Source organism: Oncorhynchus gorbuscha, linkage group LG02, assembly GCF_021184085.1.
Source record: "Oncorhynchus gorbuscha isolate QuinsamMale2020 ecotype Even-year linkage group LG02, OgorEven_v1.0, whole genome shotgun sequence".
Lineage (NCBI taxonomy): Eukaryota > Metazoa > Chordata > Actinopteri > Salmoniformes > Salmonidae > Oncorhynchus > Oncorhynchus gorbuscha.
In genome coordinates this window covers 42,692,952-42,715,836 of record NC_060174.1, presented here as the reverse complement: position 1 = coordinate 42,715,836, position 22,885 = coordinate 42,692,952, and the positions used below count along the sequence as shown (strand labels likewise).

Sequence of the window (22,885 nt, the reverse complement as noted above, 5' to 3'; positions counted from 1 at the left end):
TCATGTTGATCTTAAGCCATGGCCATGGAAACACTTTTCATGAAACTCCCGCCTAACAGTTGTGCTGACTTTGCTTCCAGAAGCAGTGTGGAACTCAGTATTGAGTGTTGCAACTGAGGACAGGAGATTTTTATGCTCTATGCGCTTCAGGACTCGGTGGTCCCGTTCTGTGAGCTTGGGTGGCCTACCACTTTGCGGCTGAGCCGTTGTTGCTCCAAGATGTTTCCACTTCACAATAACAGCACTTACAGTTGACCGAAGGAGCTTTAGCAGGGCATACATTTGATGAACTGACTTGTTGGAAAGGTGGCATTCTATGACAGTGCCACGTTGAAAGTCACTGACCTCTTCGGTAAGGCTATTCCACTGCCAATGTTTGTCTATGAAGATTGCATGGCTGTGTGCTCTATTTTATACACCTGTAGACAGCGGGTGTGGCTGATATAGCGGAATCCACAAATTTGAAGGGATGTCCACATACTTTTGTATATACATTGGGGAGAACAAGTATTTGATACGCTGCCGATTTTGCAGCATTTCCTACTTACAAAGCATGTAGAGGTCTGTAATTTTTATCATAGGTACACTTCAACTGTGAGAGACTGAATCTAAAACAAAGATCCAGAAATTCACATTGTATGATTAAGTAATTAATTTGCATTTTATTGCATGACATAAGTATTTGATACATCAGAAAAGTAGAACCTAATATTTGGTACAGAAACCTTTGTTTGCAATTACAGAGATCATACGTTTCCTGTAGTTCTTGACCAGGTTTGTACACACTGCAGCAGGGATTTTGGCCCACTCCTCCATATAGACCTTCTCCAGATCCTTCAGGTTTCGGGGCTGTCACTGGGCAATACAGACTTTCAGCTCCCTCCAAAGATTTTCTATTGGGTTCGGGTCTGGAGACTGGCTAGGCCCCTCCAGGACCTTGAGATGCTTCTTACGGAGCCACTCCTTAGTTGCCCTGGCTGCGTGTTTCGGGTCGTTGTCATGCTGGAAGACCCAGCCACGACCCATCTTCAATGCGCTTACTGAGGGAAGGAGGTTGTTGGCCAAGATCTCGTGATACATAGCCCCATCCATCCTCCCCTCAATACGGTGCAGTCGTCCTGTCCTCTTTGCAGAAAATCATACCCAAAGAATGATGTTTCCACCTCCATGCTTCACGTTTGGGTTGGTGTTTTTGGGGTTGTACTCATCCTTCTTCCTCCAAACACAGCGAGTGGAGTTTAGACCAAAAAGCTCTATTTTTCTCTCATCAGACCACATGACCTTCTCCCATTCCTCCTCTGGATCATCCAGATGGTCATTGCCAAACTTCAGACGGACCTGGACATGCGCTGGCTTGAGCTGGGGGACCTTGCGTGCGCTGCAGGATTTTAATCCATGTCGGCGTAGTGTGTTACTAATGGTTTTCTTTGAGACTGTGGTCCCAGTTTTCTTCGGGTCATTGACCAGGTCCTGCCGTGTAGTTCTGGGCTGATCCCTCACCTTCCTCATTGACGCCCTACGAGGTGAGATCTTGCATGGAGCCCCAGACCGAGGGTGATTGACCGTCATCTTGAACTTCTTCCATTTTCTAATAATTGCGCCAACAGTTGTTGCCTTCTCACCAAGCTGCTTGCCTATTGTCCTGTAGCCCATCCCAGCCTTGTGCAGGTCTACAATTTTATCCCTGATGTCCTTCCACAGCTGTCTGGTCTTGGCCATTGTGGAGAGTCTGTTTGATTGAGTGTGTGGACAGGTGTATTTTATACAGGTAACGAGTTCAAACAGGTGCAGTTAATACAGGTAATAAGTGGGAAGAGGAGGGCTTCTTAAAAAAACAGGTCTGTGAGAGCTGGAATTCTTACTGGTTGGTAGGTGATCAAATAATTATGTCATGCAATAAAATGAAAATTAATTACTTAAAAATCATACAATATGATTTTCTGGATTTTAGATTCCGTCTCTCACAGTTGAAGTGTACCTATGATAAAAATTACAGACCTCTACATGCTTTGTAAGTAGGAAACACTGCCGATTTTGCAGGTTATCAAATACTTGTTCTCCCCACTGTATATTGTGTCTGAGGCTCTGCAAAGATGTGTATAGTCATGACAGTCTGTTGCTCCTCCCTGCTCCTCTCCTTGATTGAACTGTAGGTGAACGCTGTGAACTGCAACACCAGCTGGAAGGTCACTCTGTTCATGAAGTTCAGTGACTACAGAGAGGACGTCCTCAAAGGAGTGAGTGTACTTTATCTTACCTAAATGCTTCCCATCTATGCTTACCTTTTTTATGCAGAGGGTTGTATACACAGTGTATTGATGAGGGCTCTGCTTGCACACCCACGTTTAGGCTACAACTGTTTGATTTACAAATAGCAGGAAACAGAGGACATACAGTGCCTTGGGAAAATATACAGAGCCTTTGACTTGTTCCACATGTTGTTACATTGCAGCCTTATTCTAAAATGTATCAAATAAAATAAAATACTAACAAAATGTATTCTCTTTCTTTAGGGGGCAGATAAGATTTAATATTGCAGATAGATTGAACCTTCCATCAATGTCATTTCTGCATCATTTCCAATCTGTGAAATAAATAAATAAATGACATACATACACCTTAGCCAAATACATTTAAACTCAGTTTTTCACAATTCCTGACATTTAATCCTTGTAAAAACTCCCTGTCTTAGGATCACCACTTTATTTTAAGAATGTGAAATGTCAGAATAATAGTAGAGAGAATGATTTATTTCAGCTTTAATTCTTTTCATCACACTCCCAGTGGGTAATAAGTTTACATACACTCAATTAGTATTTGGTAGCATTTCCTTTAAATTGTTTAACTTGGGTCAAACGTTTTTGGGTAGCCTTCCACAAACTTCCCACAATAAGTTGGGTGACTTTTGGCCCATTCCTCCTGACAGAGCTGATGTAACTGAGTCAGGTTTGTAGGCCTCCTTGCTCGCACACACTGTTTCAGTTCTGCCCACAACTTTTTTATGGGATTGAGGTCAGGGCTTTGTGATGGCCACTCCAATACCTTGACTTTGTTGTCCTTAAGCCATTTTACCACAACCTTTGAAGTATGCTTGGGGTCATTGTCCATTTGGAAGACCCATTTGCGACCAAGCTTTAACTTCCTGATTGTAAGTCGCTCTGGATAAGAGCGTCTGCTAAATGACTTAAATGTAAATGTAAATGTCTTGAGATGTTGCTTCAATATATTCACATACGTTTCCTTTCTCATGATGCCATCTATTTTGTGAAGTGCACCAGCTCCTCCTGCAGCAAAGCACCCCCACAACATGATGCTGCCACATCCATGCTTACATTTACATTTTACATTTAAGTCATTTAGCAGACGCTCTTATCCAGAGTGACTTACAAATTGGTGCATTCACCTTATGACATCCAGTGGAACAGTCACTTTACAATAGTGCATCTAAATCTTAAAGGGGGGGAGAGGGAATACTTATCCTATCCTAGGTATTCCTTAAAGAGGTGGGGTTTCAGGTGTCTCCGGAAGGTGGTGATTGACTCCGCTGTCCTGGCGTCGTGAGGGAGTTTGTTCCACCATTGGGGGGCCAGAGCAGCGAACAGTTTTGACTGGGCTGAGCGGGAGCTGTACTTCCTCAGTGGTAGGGAGGCGAGCAGGCCAGAGGTGGATGAACGCAGTGCCCTTGTTTGGGTGTAGGGCCTGATCAGAGCCTGGAGGTACTGAGGTGCCGTTCCCCTCACAGCTCCGTAGGCAAGCACCATGGTCTTGTAGCGGATGCGAGCTTCAACTGGAAGCCAGTGGAGAGAACGGAGGAGCGGGGTGACGTGAGAGAACTTGGGAAGGTTGAACACCAGACGGGCTGCGGCGTTCTGGATGAGTTGAAGGGGTTTAATGGCACAGGCAGGGAGCCCAGCCAACAGTGAGTTGCAGTAATCCAGACGGGAGATGACAAGTGCCTGGATTAGGACCTGCACCGCTTTCTGTGTGAGGCAGGGTCGTACTCTGCGGATGTTGTAGAGCATGAACCTACAGGAACGGGCCACCGCCTTGATGTTGGTTGAGAACGACAGGGTGTTGTCCAGGATCACACCAAGGTTCTTAGCGCTCTGGGAGGAGGACACAATGGAGTTGTCAACCGTGATGGCGAGATCATGGAACGGGCAGTCCTTCCCCGGGAGGAAGAGCAGCTCCGTCTTGCCGAGGTTCAGCTTGAGGTGGTGATCCGTTATCCACACTGATATGTCTGCCAGACATGCAGAGATGTGATTCGCCACCTGGTCATCAGAAGGGGGAAAGGAGAAGATTAGTTGTGTGTCGTCTGCATAGCAATGATAGGAGAGACCATGTGAGGTTATGACAGAGCCAAGTGACTTGGTGTATAGCGAGAATAGGAGAGGGCCTAGAACAGAGCCCTGGGGGACACCAGTGGTGAGAGCGCGTGGTGAGGAGACAGATTCTCGCCACGCCACCTGGTAGGAGCGACCTGTCAGGTAGGACGCAATCCAAGTGTGGGCTGCGCCGGAGATGCCCAACTCGGAGAGGGTGGAGAGGAGGATCTGATGGTTCACAGTATCGAAGGCAGCCGATAGATCTAGAAGGATGAGAGCAGAGGAGAGAGAGTTAGCTTTAGCAGTGTGGAGCACCTCCGTGCTACAGAGGAGAGCAGTCTCAGTTGAATGACTAGTCTTGAAACCTGACTGATTTGGATCAAGAAGGTCATTCAGAGAGAGATAGCGGGAGAGCTGGCCAAGGACGGCACGTTCAAGAGTTTTGGAGAGAAAAGACGGTTGACACGGTGTTCTTCGGCTTGCAAGCCTCCCCCTTTTTCCTCCAAACATAACGATGGTCATTATGGCCAAACAGTTCTATTTTTGTGTCGTCAGACCAGAGGACATTTCTCCAAAAAAGTACTATCTTTGTCCCCATCTACAGTTGCAAACGGTAGTGTGGCTTTTTTATGGCGGTTGTAGAGCAGTGGCTTCTTCCTTGCTGAGCGGCCTTTCAGGTTATGTCGATATAGGACTTGTTTTACGGTGGAAATAGATACTTTTGTACCTGTTTGTTTCCTCCAGCATCTTCACAATGTCCTTTGCAGTTGTTCCGGGATTGATTTGCACTTTTCGACACCAAAGTATGTTCATCTCTAGGAGACGGAACACGTCACCTTCCTGTTTGTACAGATGACCGTGGTACCTTCAGGCTTTTGGAAATTGCTCCACAAGTACACTTCCAATTGACTCAAATGATATCAATTAGCTTATCAGAAGCTTCTAAAGTCATTTTCTGGAATTTTCCCAGCTGTTGAAAGGCATAGTCAACTTAGTGAAGGTAAACTTCTGATCCACTGGAATTGTGATAGTGAATTTTAAGTGAAATAAACTGTCTGTAAACAATTGTTAGAAAAAAGACTTGTGTCATGCCCAAAGTAGATATCCTAACCGACTATAGTTGGTTAACAAGAAATTTGTGGAGTGGTTGAAAAATGAGTTTTAATGACTCCAACCTAAGTCTAAGTATACATAAACTGTACACACAAACACATACTGCCATTCAAATGTTTTCGGGCAACGAGAAATGTCCTTGTTTTTTTTTTAAACAAAAGCAAATTTTGTTGTCCATTAAAATAACATTAAATTGATCGAAAATACAGTGTAGACATTGTTAATGTTGTAAATGAGACTATTGTAGCTGGAAACGGCAGATTTTATAGAATGTCTACATAGGCGTACAGAAGCTCATTATCAGCAACCATCACTTCTGTGTTCCAATGGCACGTTGTGTTATCTTTTCCAAGTTTATCATTTTATAAGGCTAATTTATCATTAGAAAACCCTTTTACAATTATGTTAGCACAGCTGAAAACTGTTCTGATTAAAGAAGTAATAAAACTGGCCTTTAGACTAGTTGAGTATCTGGAGCATCAGCATTTGTGGGTTTGATTACAGGCTCAAAATGGCCAGAAACAAAAACCCCAGTCTCAACGTCAACAGTGAAGAGGCGACTCCGGGATGCTGGCCTTTCTTTGCAACTCTGCCTAGAAGTCCAGCATCCCGGAGTAGCCTCTTCACTGTTGATGTTGAGATTGGTGTTTTGCGGGTATTATTTAATGAAGCAGACACTTGAGGACTTGTAAAGCTTCTGTTTCTCAAACTAGACACTCTAATGTACTTGTCCTCTAGCTCAGTTGTGCACCGGGGCCTCAGTTTTATTGCTTCTTTAAATCAGCACAACAGTTTTCACCTGTGCTAACAATTTCAAAAGGGTTTTCTAAAGATCAATTAGACTTATAAAATTAAAAATTTGGAGAGCTCAACGTGCTATTGGAAAACAGGAGTGAGAGTTGCTGATAAATGTAGATATTCCATTAAAAATCAGCCATTTCCAGCCACAATAGTCATTTACAACATTAATAATGCCTATACTGTATTTCTGATCAATTCTATGTTATTTTAATGGACAAAAAAATGGTGCTTTTCTTTAAAAAACTAGGACATTTCTAGGTAACCCTAAACTTTTGAAAGGTAGTGTATATTTAAAACATCCTGCTCTCTTAATTTCCATAATTAACCAATAATATTCGTAATAACGTAGGCAGTTCATGCAAAGGATTGTTACCTCTAATCAGGATTGCCATTACAAAAATATATTTTTTGGCAAGCAATTATTATTTTAGCAAATAATTACTGTGATTCATCCTATATTTTCCCGAACATCTTTACTCCCAAGCAACAGTTGTTGGACACACACACTATCCCTTTCCCCCACAAACAACCATAAATTCAGATCATCAGCTCCCCATCTCTGAGACCAACACAACAAAAGACTTGATTTGCATATACTGCATATACAGTTCTAGCTGTTTGAGAAGACATGCAAAATAGAGCTAAAACAGGGAGATTTGATTAACCATTGCCAAGTACTAGGTGAAGGAGATGAGATACCCCCTTCCCCTGAAACACACATGCTGGTCCCCCGCTGTGACCATCTTCCCCAAGCATCTCTGTGCAGTCAGACCTTTGATTATTTTGTGCCACAATAATATGCCCCCTCTCTGATTGTCAGAGTGTGACACCCTCCCCATGGGTTACTGCAGCTAGTGTTGCCAGCACTGCCACTACCTGGGTGGGGGCACCCCACCAGAATCCCCACCGGCTAGTTATAAGGTCGTCAAGGTTCCCATTAGCAGCTTTGAGAATTTCCTTGTACATTATGCTCTCCCATCAGGGGGCTTTGGCTTTGTAAGACCAACCCTGCCAGGCAGGCTCAGAAACTTGAGGGCGGGGGTGCTGCTTTAGTAGGTCTCTGACCACATTCATCTTTCTGATTTGGCTGCATACAGGCTACTTACAGTAGGCCCATAAAACATAAGGACTCCTTAGTGTATGAGTCGCTCATGTGGGTGCCTAGGGTATAGGGTTGGGGACCGTTCCATCATGATAGGGCAATAAATAAATCTAATTATAAATATAGTTATTTTAAAATGTATATCCCATATCTGCACAAAATTAAACGCTCTCACAACCCCTGCTCAAACACACCTGGGCTCCGGGATTTGCAACCATCATCCTTTTTCACTCACTAAACTCCACGCAAAACACAAAAACTCATCCCACCTTCCATCACAATACATCCACACATACTTCGGAAAGTATTCAGACCACTTGAATTGTCCACATTGTTATGTTACAGCCTTATTCTAAAATGTATTAAATGTATTGTTTTCCTCGTCAATCTACACTCAATACCCATAATGACAAAGCAAAAACAGGTTTAGACATTTTTGCTAATTATTCCCCCCCACCCCCATAAAAATATATCACATTTACATACAGTATAATCCACCATAATTTGCAAATAAATTCATAAACAAATCCTACAATGTGATTTTCTGAAAAAAAATTCTACTAATTTTGTCTGTCATAGTTGAAGTGTTCCTATGATGAAAATTACAGGCCTCTCATCTTTTTAAGTGGTAGAACTTGCACACTTTTGCCCCACTGTAGGTATTCAGACCCTTTACTCAGTACTTTGTTAAATCACATTTGTCGCGATTTCAGCCTCGAGTCTTCTTGAGTATGACACTACAAGCTTGGCAAGGAAGAAGCCACTGCTCTACAACCGCCATAAAAAAAGCCACACTACCGTTTGCAACTGTACATGGGGACAAAGATAGTACTTTTTTGGAGAAATGTCCTCTGGTCTGATGACACAAAAATAGAACTGTTTGGCCATAATGACCATCGTTATGTTTGGAGGAAAAAGGGGGAGGCTTGCAAGCAGAAGAACACCGTGTCAACCGTGAAGCATGGATGTGGCAGCATCATGTTGTGGGGGTGCTTTGCTGCAGGAGGAGCTGGTGCACTTCACAAAATAGATGGCTTCATGAGAAATGAAACGTATGTGAATATATTGAAGCAACATCTCAAGACATCAGTCAGGAAGTTAAAGCTTGGTCGCAAATGGGTCTTCCAAATGGACAATGACCCCAAGCATACTTCAAAGGTTCTGGTAAAATGGCTTAAGGACAACAAAGTCAAGGTATTGGAGTGGCCATCACAAAGCCCTGACCTCAATCCCATAAAAAAGTTGTGGGCAGAACTGAAACAGTGTGTGCGAGCAAGGAGGCCTACAAACCTGACTCAGTTACATCAGCTCTGTCAGGGGGAATGGGCCAAAAGTCACCCAACTTATTGTGGGAAGCTTGTGGAAGGCTACCCAAAAACGTTTGACCCAAGTTAAACAATTTAAAGGAAATGCTACCAAATACTAATTGAGTGTATGTAAACTTATTACCCACTGGGAGTGTGATGAAAGGAATTAAAGCTGAAATAAATAATTATCTCTACTATTATTCTGACATTTCACATTCTTAAAATAAAGTGGTGATCCTAAGACAGGGAGTTTTTACAAGGATTAAATGTCAGGAATTGTGAAAAACTGAGTTTAAATGTATTTGGCTAAGGTGTATGTATGTCATTTATTCATTTATTTATTTATTTCACAGATTGGAAATGATGCAGAAATGACATTGATGGAAGGTTCAATCTATCTGCAATATTAAATCTTATCTGCCCCCTAAAGAAAGAGAATACATTTTGTTATAGCATCATTTATAACATTTTTTTTCTCAGTTTATAAGAACTCACTCAAATAAAGTGTTCATTTAATCAAAGTGTTTCCTTTCAGTTTCTTATCCCAAACAGCTAAACCATGTTGTCGTCTCTCTATTGGTCAGGGTGATGTGGTGCGTCTGTTCCACGCCGAGCAGGAGAAGTTCCTGACATGTGACGAGTACAGGAATCAGCAGCACATCTTCCTCAGGACCACCCTGCGACAGTCTGCCACCTCCGCCACCAGCTCCAAAGCACTCTGGGAAATAGAGGTACCCTACTGTTCGCATCGCAATGTTTGCCTTCCATTTCTCCAAAAGTGCCCTCCTCCCCACACGTGTTGGTTAGAGGGAGTTTCCACCATATTTCCTACACCATTTATTTTATTTTTAAATCAACAAAGACAATTGAACAAGTGCATACTTAGGACATGGAATTGAGACGGAGCAAGAAGTACTTTGTCTGCTCTGAATTTAGCTCTTGATGTGGTTTGACAAGTAGAAACACCTATTTTAAGATTTGAAATGAGTATCTACCTTGTGAACAAATACATTAAGTCCTACATCATAGTGTTATGAATTGGCTGACTAGTGATGACCTTTGTGGGATCTTTCTGGTATGATTTGTGCTTTTAAAAAAAAATGTGTTTCTCCATTGTAGGTTGTGCACTACGACCCCTGCAGAGGGGGTGCTGGCCAGTGGAACAGCCTGTTTCGCTTCAAACACCTGGCCACTGGGAGCTACCTGGCTGCAGAGGTAGGCTGTTCATTTCTCTTCGCTCACTCGCACACATGCACGCACAGGCTTAGGCGGTTTCCAGACTGTCACCTTCATGCCATCCTGAACACCAGGGTCGTTTTATTTTTTTCAAACCCCACTGAGCCTCTGTAATCCGAAGGTTAGCAGTACTAACAAGTACATCTTAAATCCCATAGAGAACGCATTGTGAAATTGTTTATACAGTCTGACCTGAACGATTTGCAGGACAGACATCCCAGCTCATAAAGTTATACAATTAACTCAAAACTGCTACTCACAGTTTGCTGCACACTCTATACAAATATTAGACAGTAAGGCTAGATCCAGGAGGGGATTCTCTGCTGTTACCAAGCGAAGTTTGATTTTGGAAGAAGCTAACCACTTGGCTACATGGCTAACTAGCTACTAAATTATCAAGCCAAATGTGCAACTGTAGAGCGTTTAGCACATTTTAGACATTTTAACTTAATAGTTATAAGATATCTACCTGGCAAACATTTAGTTGTGAATTCCGTACTGTAACTAGATCACCTGACGCATGCTGCACGACAGTGAGTGACTCACAACAACGACGAGAGACCGGATCCTTGTATGTTTGTAAACATCACTTGATTGCGGACTGACTACCTGTATGCTTCAGAATGCAAAATTATGTAACAGGTGAAATTAACAAGGCAATATTTTTTTTATCTCAATGTATTGCACAAGTTCACTGTAGGTATTTCATTTCAAAGTAGCTACAAATATTACAATTTTTTTTTTTTAAACCTTGAAAGAAATAGTTTTGACGATATTGACAAGCCATCCCGTCGCTATTTCCAAATTTTCCGGTATAAGGTATACTGCCCAAGCCTACGCGCGCACACACACCACACACACAAACGCACACACACAATTGACAGTCAGGCGGTTATCGTTTTTGTTTAAATGTCTTGCAGTATAAGTTCAGCTGTGTTGTCTATTCAGTGTGTTTTGACTTTGCTGTTCGGTCAGTGGTTGAATTTGAATACCGATCATTTTAAAGACTAACCATGAATGACTCATTGGTATTACAGGGTGTTGTTCACGTACATTACTTTCCTTATCACAAGATATTTGACTAAATACGTGGAATTATTCAAATGACCGACACTACCCAACCCTTATTAGATCATTTTTTCTGACTTGACTGATTGCCAGTGTATGGGTGTTAACAACTCGGGTTAACATCATGTCCCTACTGGTTTATAATGCCTACCTCACATGGAACTGAGAGATGCCGACACACCACAATGCAACTCTCTGTCTAGACTGCTGTCTCTGTACTGTCTCTTATGTCAGTCCTCTCAGTGGCCTGGCTTTGAGGGTGCTCATCTTATTCCTTGTGATCTGAAAGTAAACACTGATCCTATATCAGCACTTCTACTCTCTTATATCAGACTCTTTCTGAATACTGTGTGTACTTTGTGTGCTCTACTGATGTACTCATGTGTGGCATGAAAAATGTAATCAGAGGAGTTGTGATTTGGCTAGGCCTCTCGTTACCGACTGTTTAGTCTCATTATATGTCTGGGATAAGGCTAGTAGTGAGAGGTGAGCAGATGTTGAGGTTCCAGACGTGCTGTTGATGGCGGTGTTCCCATTGTTATGGTTCTCTCTCTGCAGTGTCCTGTATTGTGTTGTACAGGTGCAGCACTGCAATAAGAATTTCCCCAAGGCTATAATAAAGTTGATCTAATCGGTTAACTTAGTCAAAATCAACAATATGTTCTTGTAGAATATTTTGTCAGTCAATGGTGTGCTGTGTGTGGGTCTGAAATCCTTCTCTTCCTATAGATGAATCCTGATTTTCGGGATGAGAGTTTGGATTCTAAAGCAGAGGTGAGTCAGGTCAGTGATGCACTATTCATGTTTTCATCGTCCTGTCTGATGGACCTTAGTCTGGACCTCAGGTCCACTGATTTTAACAAAATGGTATACGGTGCAATCGGAAAGTATTCAGACCCCTTGATCTTTTTTCACATTTTGTTACTTTGCAGCCTTGCTCCAAAATGGATTAAATCTGTTTTTTTCTACACACAGTATCCCATAATGACAAACTAAAAACAGGTTTTAGGAAATGTTGCAAATGTATTAAATATTTACGTAAGTATTCAGACCCTTTAATATACTTGAAATTGATCTCAGGAGCATTCTGTTTCCATTGATCATCCTTGAGATGTTTCTTCAACTTGATTGGAGTCCACCTGTGGTAAATTCAACTGATTGCACATTATTTGTAATGACACCCTCCTGTCTATATAAAGTCCCACAGTTGACAGCGCATGTCAGAGCAAAAACCAAGCTATGAAGTCAAAGGAATTGTCTGTAGAGCTCCGTGACAGGATTGTGTTGAGGCACAGTTCTGGGGAAGAGTACCAAAAAATGTCTGCAGCATTGAAGGTCCCCAAGAACACAGTGACCTCCATCATTCTTTAAATGGAAGAAGTTTGGAACCACCAAGACTCTTCCTAGAGATGGCCGCCCGGCCAAACTGACCAATTGTGGGAGAAGGTCCTTGGACCAAGAACCCGATGGTCACTCTGACAGAGCTCCAGAAGGACAACCATCTCTGCAGCACTCCACCATTCAGGCCTTTATGGTGGAGTGCCCAGACGGAAGCCACTCCTCAGTAAAAGGCACATGACAGCCTGCTTGGAGTTTACCAAAAGGCACCTAAAGTACTTTCAGACCTTGAGAAACAAATTCTCTGGTCTGATAAAACCAAGATTGAACTCTTTGGCCTGAATGCCAAGCGTCAGAACAGGCCCCGCTCATCACCTGGCCAATACCATCCCTACGGTGAAGCATGGTGCTCGCAGCATCATCCTAGGGGGATGTTTTTCAGCGGCAGGGATTCAGGAGACTTGTCAGGATCAAGAGAAAGATGAACGGAGCGAAGTACAGAAAGATCCTTGATGAAAACCTGCTCCATAGCGCTCTGGACCTCAGACTGGGAAAAAGGTTCACCTTCCAACAGGACAACAACCCTAAACACACAGCCAAGACAACGCAGGAGTGGCTTCGGGACAAGTCTCTGAATGTCCTTGACTGACCCTGCCAGAGCCTGGACTTGAACCTGATCAAACATCTCTGTAGAGACCTGGAAATTGCTGTGCAGCAACACTCCCTGTCCAACCTGACAGAGCTTGAGAGGATCTGCAGAGAACAATGGGAGAAACTCCACAAATACAAGTGTGCCAAGCTTGTATCGTCATACCAAAGAAGACTCTAGGCTGTAATCGCTGCCAAAAGTGCTTCAACAAAGTACTGAGTAAATGGTCTGAATACCTGTTTTTGCTTTGTGATTATGGGCTATGGTGTGCAGATTTTTATCCAATTTTTAGAATGTAATGTAATAAAATGCTAAGAGTGAAGGGTCTTGAATACCTTCCGAATGTGCTGTATCTGAGTATTCTGCTTATGTGTGATGTTTACTTAATGATAAATGAAGGTCATTCAATAGATTTGTTTGAGCAGTTGAACTACACATGACAATCGTCTCTCCTAGAAAATTGAATGCAATCCGTGGTAAGATAATACAAACAGTACTGCATAAAGGGTAGATCAAAAGCTTAGGGACCTGTGAATCCTCTACAAACAGTGTGTTTCTGCTAAGAGAGCGACTTTGCGTGTGCGTTTCTCTCCGGTGGAAGAGCGATTTTGCCTGTCAAACACTGGGCCACCTTGTTCTCTCACACCATCTCCAAGTCCTATTACACAATCCTCTCTCACACTCACCAGCAAGAACAGATTTTTATTTATTTTACCTTTATTTTACTAGGCAAGTCAGTTAAGAACAAATTCTAATTTTCAATGACGGCCTAGGAACAGTGGGTTAACTGCCTGTTCAGGGGCAGAACGACAGATTTGTGCAGGGGATTCGAACTTGCAACCTTTCGGTTACTAGTCCAACGCTCTAACCACTAGGCTACCCTGCCTCCCCAGATGCTTCTGCTTGCATCCAAACTCTCTCTCGACCTTTTCTCGGTCACTCACTTTCTCTCACACACACACACACACACACACACACACAGACACAGACACAGACACAGACACAGACACAGACACAGACACAGACACAGACACAGACAGACAGACAGACAGACAGACAGACAGACAGACAGACAGACAGACAGACAGACAGACAGACAGACAGACAGACAGACAGACAGACAGACAGACAGACAGACAGACAGACAGACAGACAGACAGACAGACAGACAGACACAATGTTCCACATTTATTCCCAGACAGCTTTTTTTTGCACTTTTTGTCTGCACCTTCTGCATTGGTATTCTGCCTCTGCAAGCGGCAACACACACACACACCCCCCGTGTTGGCTCAGACACTCAGGGGGCTCCTTACATAACGTCTGGGTGCGGGGGTGCCCGGTGAGGGAGGGGAGACAGACGTGCTGTCTGCTCTGCTCTGCTGTTATATGCTGCTGGATGGAGTGAGTCACCAGAGGGAAGGAGAGGTGCAGAGGCACGGGGGCGGTTCAGTGGAGCTACTTCCCATTAACATGTGGAGCACGCTGCAGCGGTTAACTCTCTGTGCTGTCCTATTATCTGTCTGCAGCATCCACACAGTGCAGTCCAAACCACATGCACGGTCTCATTGTTATTACATAAGCCGCCATTGTTTTTTTTTTTCTACAGTGTTGTAGATCTGTGGCACAGGCCTGTTGATATTAGCATTGAGAATGCTTGTCGTAAGAACTTTGGTATCCACCTCCTTGTGTGTGTCTGTGCTATCTGTCTGCAGACGGAGATGGATACAGTGTACTCCCAGAGGAAGCGTCAGGCTGCAGAGAAGATAGCCTACACCCTGGTGTCTGTGCCCCATGGCAACGACATCGCCTCTCTGTTTGAGCTGGACGCCACCACGCTGCAGAGGGCTGACTGTCTGGTGCCCAGGTCAGACTGACCCCTGAAACACACTTAAGATATCCAAAACTCTTGGAACACTTTTAAATGACTCTTGGAAGAGATTTCAATTACAGCCTAATAAACTTTAAAAACTATTTTGCTTTCCCAACAGGAACTCTTATGTACGGCTGAGGCACCTATGTACCAACACCTGGGTGACTAGCACCAACTTTCCCATCGACACTGAGGAGGAGCGCCCCGTCATGCTCAAGGTCCCACATTACTTCCCCTGCTGTTTCAGTTCCACGATTGTTGCTTTTTTGTGCATCAAAACAAACTTATCAAATGTAGTCAAACGACAAATTTGTACCTTGGTAGCTCGGGGGTTTGAACTCACAACCTTCTGGTTACTAGTCACACGCTCTAACCACTAGGCTACCCTGCCCTCTACCCACAGATTGGCACTTGCCGTACGAAGGAGGACAAGGAGGCATTTGCCATTGTCTCTGTTCCCCTGTCTGAGGTCCGAGACCTGGACTTTGCTAACGATGCCAACAAGGTCCTGGAGTCGACCGTGAGGCAGCTGCAGTGTGGCAACATTGCTCAGAACGATAGGAGGTACAGAACAGTTTAGCTCTATATAGGGCTCTGCTCAGAACGATAGGAGGTGCAGAACAGTCTAGCTCTATATAGGATGCTGCTCACAACAAAATGAGGTGCAGAACAGTCTAGCTCTATGTATGGGGCTACTTGTTTCCGAAAATCCTCTCACTGAAGGCATATCTATAATCCGTATCTCCTTGTCTGTCCATTCGGATTGTATAATGTGTGAATATCTGTAAAGAAACCATCTGAGCCTAACTTTTCTCCAAACCGGCACCTATAACTCAGCTGTGGTAGACAGCTTGAAATACGCCCTTCCGCGTAGCCTGCCACTGTCTTCCCCAGCCGAGTTATACTGCAGGTGCCCGTTCAGAGAAAAGTTAGTCTCCACATTGTAGCCTTCTAGGACACCCATGATTGAATGTGCGTCATCCCCTATAGAGCTAAGTACAGTCCTGCTGACACAACCAAGACTTCCTGGCTGTGTCTGAAAATGTTTCTAGCCGTCAAATCCTCGCTTCCTCTTTTATTGTTTACGCCAATCGCCTTAAAGCCCATTGGAGGTTGGAGGGGAGGGACTTTGGATCATCTACTTCCTTTCTTTCAGACAGAGCAGAATCTAAGTGACAGAATCTGAGAGTGAAGAAAATGTGGAATGAGAAAGCAAGGATTTGACTGCTAGCAACGTTTTTAGACAGCAATGTAATTGAAAATGGCTCCTGAGGACAACACAACATGTGATAGGGCTTCAGTCAGTTTAGGAGGGACAGTATGCCCCCTAGTGACACATCCAAAAGGGTTACTTACGCTGTGTATTTGGATTACTAAGTATTCTTAACAAACCAATCAGGTTTATTCATTTCCTCATTCCCTGTGGCTGTTCTATGTCCGCAACAACCATGGCTCTCTGACAGACAAGGTGTTCTGTGTACTACTGTCACATCCACCAATGTTCTTCTCCTACTACCATAAAACAGGTCGACCGATTAATCGGAATGGATGATTAATTAGGGCCGATTTCAAGTTTTCATAACAATCGGAAATCTGTATTTTTGGGCGCCGATTTTATTTTTTTGTTTTTTATTCATATTTTTTTTAATACCTTTATTTAACTAGGCACGTCAGTTAAAAACACATTCTTACTTTCAATGACGGCCTAGGAACGGTGGCTTAACTGCCTTGTTCAGGGGCAGAAGGACAGATTTTCACCTTGTCAGCTCGGGGGATCTAAACTTGCAACCTTACAGTTAACTAGTCCAACGCATTATAACGACCTGCCTCTCTCTCGTTGCACTCCACAAGGAGACTGCCTGTTACACGAATGCAGTAAGCCAAGGTAAGTTGCTAGCTAGCATTAAACGTATCTTATAAAAAACAATCAATCATAATCACTAGTTAACTACACATGGTTGATTATCTAGCATGTTCTGTGTGATTATCTAGCGTGTTCTGTGTTGCATATAATCTGACTGAGCATACAAGTATCTAAGTATCTAACTGAGCGGTGGTAGGATGAAGCAGGTGCGTAAGCATTCATTCAAACAGCACTTTCCTGCATTTTTCCAGCAGCTCTTCGTTGTGCGTCAAGCATTGCGCTGTTTATGACTTCAATCCTATCAACTCCAGAGATTAGGCTGGTGTAACCGAAGTAAAATGGCTAGCTAGTTAGCACGTGCTAATAGCATTTCAAACGTCACTCGCTCTGAGCCTTCTAGTAGTTGTTCCCCTTGCTCTGCATGGATAATGCTGCTTCGATGGTGGCTGTTGTCGTTGTGTTGCTGGTTCGAACCCAGGGAGGAGAGGGAGGGGAAGCTCTACTGTTACACTGGCAATACTAAAGTGCCAATAAGATCCAATAGTCAAAGGTTAATGAAATACAAATGGTATAGAGGGAAATAATCCTATAATTCCTATAATAACTACAACCTAAAACTTCTTACCTGGAAATATTGAAGACTCATGTTAAAAGGAACCACCAGCTTTCATATGTTCTCATCCTCTGAGCAAGGAACTGAAACGTTAGCTTTCTTACATGGCACATGTTGCACTTTTACTTTCTTCTCCAACACTTTGTTTTTGCATTATTTAAACCAAATTGAACATGTTTCATTATTTACCTGAGGCTAAATTGATTTTATTGATTTATTACAGTGGGGCAAAAAAAGTATTTAGTCAGCCACCAATTGTGCACGTTCTCCCACTTAAAAAGATGAGAGGCCTGTAATTTTCATCATAGATACACTTACACTATGACAGACAAAATGAAAATGAAAAAATCCAGAAAATCACATTGTAGGATTTTTTAAATGAATTTATTTGCAAATTATGGTGGAAAATAAAGTATTTGTTCAATAACAAAAGTTTATCTCAATACTTTGTTATATACCCTTTGTTGGACATGACAGAGGTCAAAGACCCAACCACGTTTCATCTTCAATGTCCTTGCTGATGGAAGGACGTTTTCACTCAAAATCTCACGATACATGGCCCCATTCATTCTTTCCTTTACACTGATCAGTCGTCCTGGTCCCTTTGCAGAAAAACAGCCCCAAAGCATGATGTTTCCACCCCCATGCTTCACAGTAGGTATGGTGTTCTTTGGATGCAACTCAGCATTCTTTATTCTCCAAACACGACGAGTTGAGTTTTTACCAAAAAGTAATATTTTGGTTTCATCTGACCATATGACATTGGGAGAATCTTCTTCTGGATCATCCAAATGCTCTCTAGCAAACTTCAGACGGGCCTGGACATGTACTGGCTTAAGCAGGGGGACACGTCTGGCACTGCAGGATTTGAGTCTCTGGCGGCGTAGTGTGTTACTGATGATAGGCTTTGTTACTTTGGTCCCAGCTCTCTGCAGGTCATTCACTAGCTCCCCCCGTGTGGTTCTGGGATTTTTGCTCACCGTTCTTGTGATAATTTTGACCCCACGGGGTGAGATCTTGCGTGGAGCCCCAGGTCGAGGGAGATTATCAGTGGTCTTGTATGTCTTCGATTTCCTAATAATTGCTCCCACAGTTGATTTCTTCAAACCAAGCTGCTTACCTATTGCAGATTCAGTCTTCCCAGCCTGGTGCAAGTCTACAATTTTGTTTCTGGTGTCCTTTGACAGCTCTTTGGTCTTGGCCATAGTGGAGTTTGGAGTGTGACTGTTTGAGGTTGTGGACAGGTGTCTTTTATACTGATAACAAGTTCAAACAGGTGCATTAATACAGGTAACAAGTTGAGGACAGAGGAGCCTCTTAAAGAAGAAGTTACAGGTCTGTGAGAGCCAGAAATCTTGCTTGTTTGTAGGTGACCAAATACTTATTTTCCACCATAATTTGCAAATAAATTAATTAACAATCCTACAATGTGATTTTCTGGATTTTTTTCTTCTCATTTTGTCTGTCTTAGTTGAAGGGTACCTATGATGAAAATTACAGGCCTCTCATCTTTTTATGTGGGAGAACTTGCAATTGGTGGCTGACTAAATACTTTTTTTGCCCCACTGTATATTAAGTTAAAATAACTGTTCATTCAGTATTGTTGTAATTGTCATTATTACAAATAAATAAATAAAAATCGGCCGATGTACCGGCTTTTTTGGTCCTCCAATAATCGGTATCGGCGTTGAAAAATCAAAATTTCAGACTGCTGAATGTGTACCAATGCTTTTTTGTGGGCCCGTGTTTCCCAGGTTTGTGACCAAGCTGTTGGAGGACCTGATCTTCTTTGTGTGCGAGGTCCCCAACAACGGTCAGGACGTACTGTCTGTGGTCATCTCCAACCCGAACAGAGAGAGGCAGAAACTAATGAGGGAACAGAACATTCTAGCCCAGGTCAGCTCAGACACACACACACACACACACACACACACACACACACACACACACACACACACACACACACACACACACACACACACACACACACACACACACACACACACACACACACACACACACACACTCCCAGAAAATCACCTAAACATGTATCCTCTAGCTTTGGTCTTGCTCCTGCTTCGGCCAGTTTCTGTGTCGTTTGTCGTTGTCTTAACAAATATATTGGGTAATGATGACAGCGATGCATGCAGACCTTTATCACTTTTTCTTCATTGACCGTTTCAGATTTACATCTTCAACAGCTGTTAAAGTTAACAACAACTGTGCATATTTCTTTTGACGTCACAGACAGACATATAGGCTAGCGCAGAAGCAGACAGGCACGCATAGCTAGAGGAAGGTGAATTTCACTGTCTCTTTCCTCATGGTCATTACACTGTGACTTATGGGGATTAGAGTGCAGGGAGTAAGCGGTCCATCTGATAGCAGAAATTCAAGGGAGCAATAACTCCAGTCCATTATGCCAAAGGCCACGCTAATAGTATTGTTAGCGCTAATGATGCTGGCAGTGGTCATTATCGGGATTAGGAAGGATGCGGACAACATCAACAACATCTCCTTTTGAAGTGCGTTTTCTTTGGCATCAGCACGTTATCATATCATAATCTTGTAACCTCTGAAATGTCTCTGTCTCCAGATTTTTGGTATTCTGAAGGCCCCGTTCACAGACCAGGGGGAGGGTCCCATGCTGAAGTTGGAGGACTTGGGGGACCAGCGCTACGCTCCCTTTAAGTACATGCTGCGGCTGTGCTACCGAGTGTTGCGCCACTCCCAACAGGACTACCGCAAGAACCAGGCAAGTAGTCCTCCCTACTGTAGTTGTCCTCAACCTACCTTACTTGGTCAATAACTTCAGTGACTATAGTACCATACTACATTTACATTTAATACTAGTATATCGATTTGTTTCAGCATGTCTCACATCTCGTCATTAGTTAATTCAGTCACATGAATGTGAGAGATGAAAATCCATTGTTGTGTTTTGGTTAATGTAGAGAGAGAATACCATATCTGTCATTTAGAGGATACCCATGAGAGTGAAGTCAAATTGATGTGGCCTGAAGGGCTTTCCCATTCTAGAAGTTCCATTGCTATGCTCTTCGCTCTGCTATCCCTCTAGAACGTATGTTTTCCTGTGATGGTATCGATTGGTCTCATTCTGCCCTCCAGGAGTATATAGCCAAGAAGTTCTCCATCATGCAGTCTCAGATCGGTTATGAGATCCTGGCAGAGGACACCATCACTGCCCTGCTCCACAACAACCGCAAGCTGCTGGAGAAACACATCACAGCCAAGGAGATCGAGACCTTCGTCAATCTGCTGCGTCGCAACCGAGAGCCCAGGTCAGGGCAGAGGAGGGATGTACAATACATAACACACATTATAGTATGCATATGACACACACACACACACACATTTTATCCACAATGATCCCAATGTTTGGGGTAGATATACAAACTGGGGTTTATAACGCACAATTTGCAAAAAAAATAAAAGTCTAATACTGTATGTTTGTGTTGCTTGTGGTTGTGAGATTTTTTAAAGCCACTCTACTGGGTTTGGTTGTCCTCTGTCTTCCTATCAGGTTTCTGGACTACCTGTCAGACCTGTGCGTGTCCAATAAGACGGCCATCCCAGTGACACAGGAACTCATCTGTAAATTCATTCTGAACCCCGCCAACGCTGAGATCCTCATCCAGACCAAGTGAGTCACGCACACCTCCTGTGCTCTCTACCTAACACTGTAGTGCAGGTACAGTCTGTTTAGAATCAGCTTCTCAGATTGGGGACTGTTACTTGTCTTTTTACCGTGCAATGGGACAGCGCTGACATTGGGCATGACTCTGTTGTACACTAATTCACATTCCATCATGCTGGTACATCTATATAAAAATACAGCTTGGATGAATATCAGTTAGCTGGTGTATGCAGAATTGTACACAGTTCAAATATACTACAGGATAGTAGTAGGCACTATGTGTCCGAATGCTCTTCTCCTCTGGCCATCTTCCACCCCCCCAGGCTCATCCCCAGCATGGAGACTACCTTGCAGTCGTCCATGCTGCAGGAGGACACCGAGGAGGACGAGGAGGTGTGGCTCTACTGGATTGACAGCCACAAGGAGCCACACGGCAAGTCCATCCGCCACCTGGCCCAGGATGCAAAGGGCAACCACAAGCTGGACAACGACGTCATCACCTACTACAGGTACTAGACAGCTACTGCAGCAGGGCGTTCTGGGAATCTTTATTAGACACTTCGTGCCGAAACATTGGTTCTCCAATTTATTTATGTATCAAGTATTCATGGTCCTTTAAAATACACTGTGTCAACCATTTGGGTGTTTTCAGCTCCTACTTTGTGAATAAATAATGAATCCCACTTTTTTCTTTCCATTGATTGACACAAGTTTACTGTCAGGGTTCACCAACTGGCGAGCCCGGGTTTAATTAATTTGGCCTCCCACGTTCTCTGAGAAAATAAAAATGTTTTAATTGTTGGACCAGCAAATCAGCTCCAAGTGATTTATAAATTTTTAAAAAGTATTTCCACTCATAGTAGACAGATGTGATCGTAAAACAAATGTAAGCAAGGTTTGAAAGGATTGTTTTAGTCAAATATTATATCTGTTTCAGCTTTTTGTGGATAATTTGCAGACTACAAATTATTTGTGATTTATGTTCCGGCCACTTGACAATCCACTCTAGAAAAAATAGGCCCGCTGCTGAATCTAGTTGATGATCCCTATACTACAGCATGGCATATTTCTATGGGGCTTTATGAGTGTAGGCGCTATTTCTTCTACATTTCTATGACACCTCTTCTCCATGTATTTCCTATCCATTTTCCCCATCCACCTTCCAGATACCAGCTCAACCTGTTTGCCAAGATGTGTCTGGACCGTCAGTACCTGGCCATCAACCAGGTGTCCAGCCAGCTGCCCGTGGACCTGATCCTGCGCTGCATGTTTGACGACTGCCTGCCCTACAACCTGCGCGCCTCCTTCTGCCGCCTCATGCTGCACATGCACGTGGACCGCGAGCCCCAGGAGGCAGTGGTGGCCGTGCGCTACGCCCGCCTCTGGACAGAGATCCCCTCCAAGATCACCATCCACGAGTGCGTGTGTGGGGTGTGTGGCGTGGCTGGTGGGGGGGGGCTTTGATGTGTGGCTTTGGGATCTGAGGATTTGGCAATAACGGATCTGTAACTGGCACACCACCGGAAAGAAAATGACCTCTGGGTAGAGAATCATCGCAGGTGGATTGCATCTTCGGTTTGCTACATTTCTTTAATGCGTCTAGGTAGCGACAGCACTTTCTTTTCTCTACAGAATCAAGGCAGTCATGTTCTAGGCTGAAGCTCTCTTTCACAGTTTTAAAGAAGTTAATTTGTTTCTCTTGTAAAGACTGTGGAGTTTCTACGCTATACAGTAACTATACTCTATAACTGTCGCCCAAGGTATGAGTACGAGTTCACTGACACCTCCAGAGAGGAGATGAAGAGGAAGTTTGCCCCCACCATGGAGTTTGTAGAGGAATACCTCAAAGACGTGGTCAGCCAGCCCTTTCCCTTTGGAGACGAAGAGAAGAATGAACTGACTCTGGAGGTAAAATAAAGTACACAATTATTTGTGTGG

General features: G+C 43.4%; 1 protein-coding gene across 1 annotated transcript in view; it reads left to right on the top strand.

Moving 5' to 3' along the window:
* The window catches only part of LOC124002508 (inositol 1,4,5-trisphosphate receptor type 2-like), a 173,865-nt gene that overhangs the window by 34,753 nt on the left and 116,227 nt on the right, over positions 1 to 22,885 (top strand). Inside the window, 14 exon segments of the mRNA XM_046309958.1 lie at positions 2,154 to 2,237; positions 9,236 to 9,382; positions 9,771 to 9,866; positions 11,685 to 11,729; positions 14,655 to 14,806; positions 14,931 to 15,030; positions 15,216 to 15,376; positions 19,044 to 19,185; positions 19,886 to 20,044; positions 20,419 to 20,591; positions 20,834 to 20,953; positions 21,271 to 21,456; positions 22,114 to 22,365; positions 22,708 to 22,855. Of these exon segments, the coding sequence (XP_046165914.1) occupies positions 2,154 to 2,237; positions 9,236 to 9,382; positions 9,771 to 9,866; positions 11,685 to 11,729; positions 14,655 to 14,806; positions 14,931 to 15,030; positions 15,216 to 15,376; positions 19,044 to 19,185; positions 19,886 to 20,044; positions 20,419 to 20,591; positions 20,834 to 20,953; positions 21,271 to 21,456; positions 22,114 to 22,365; positions 22,708 to 22,855 (1,965 nt within the window).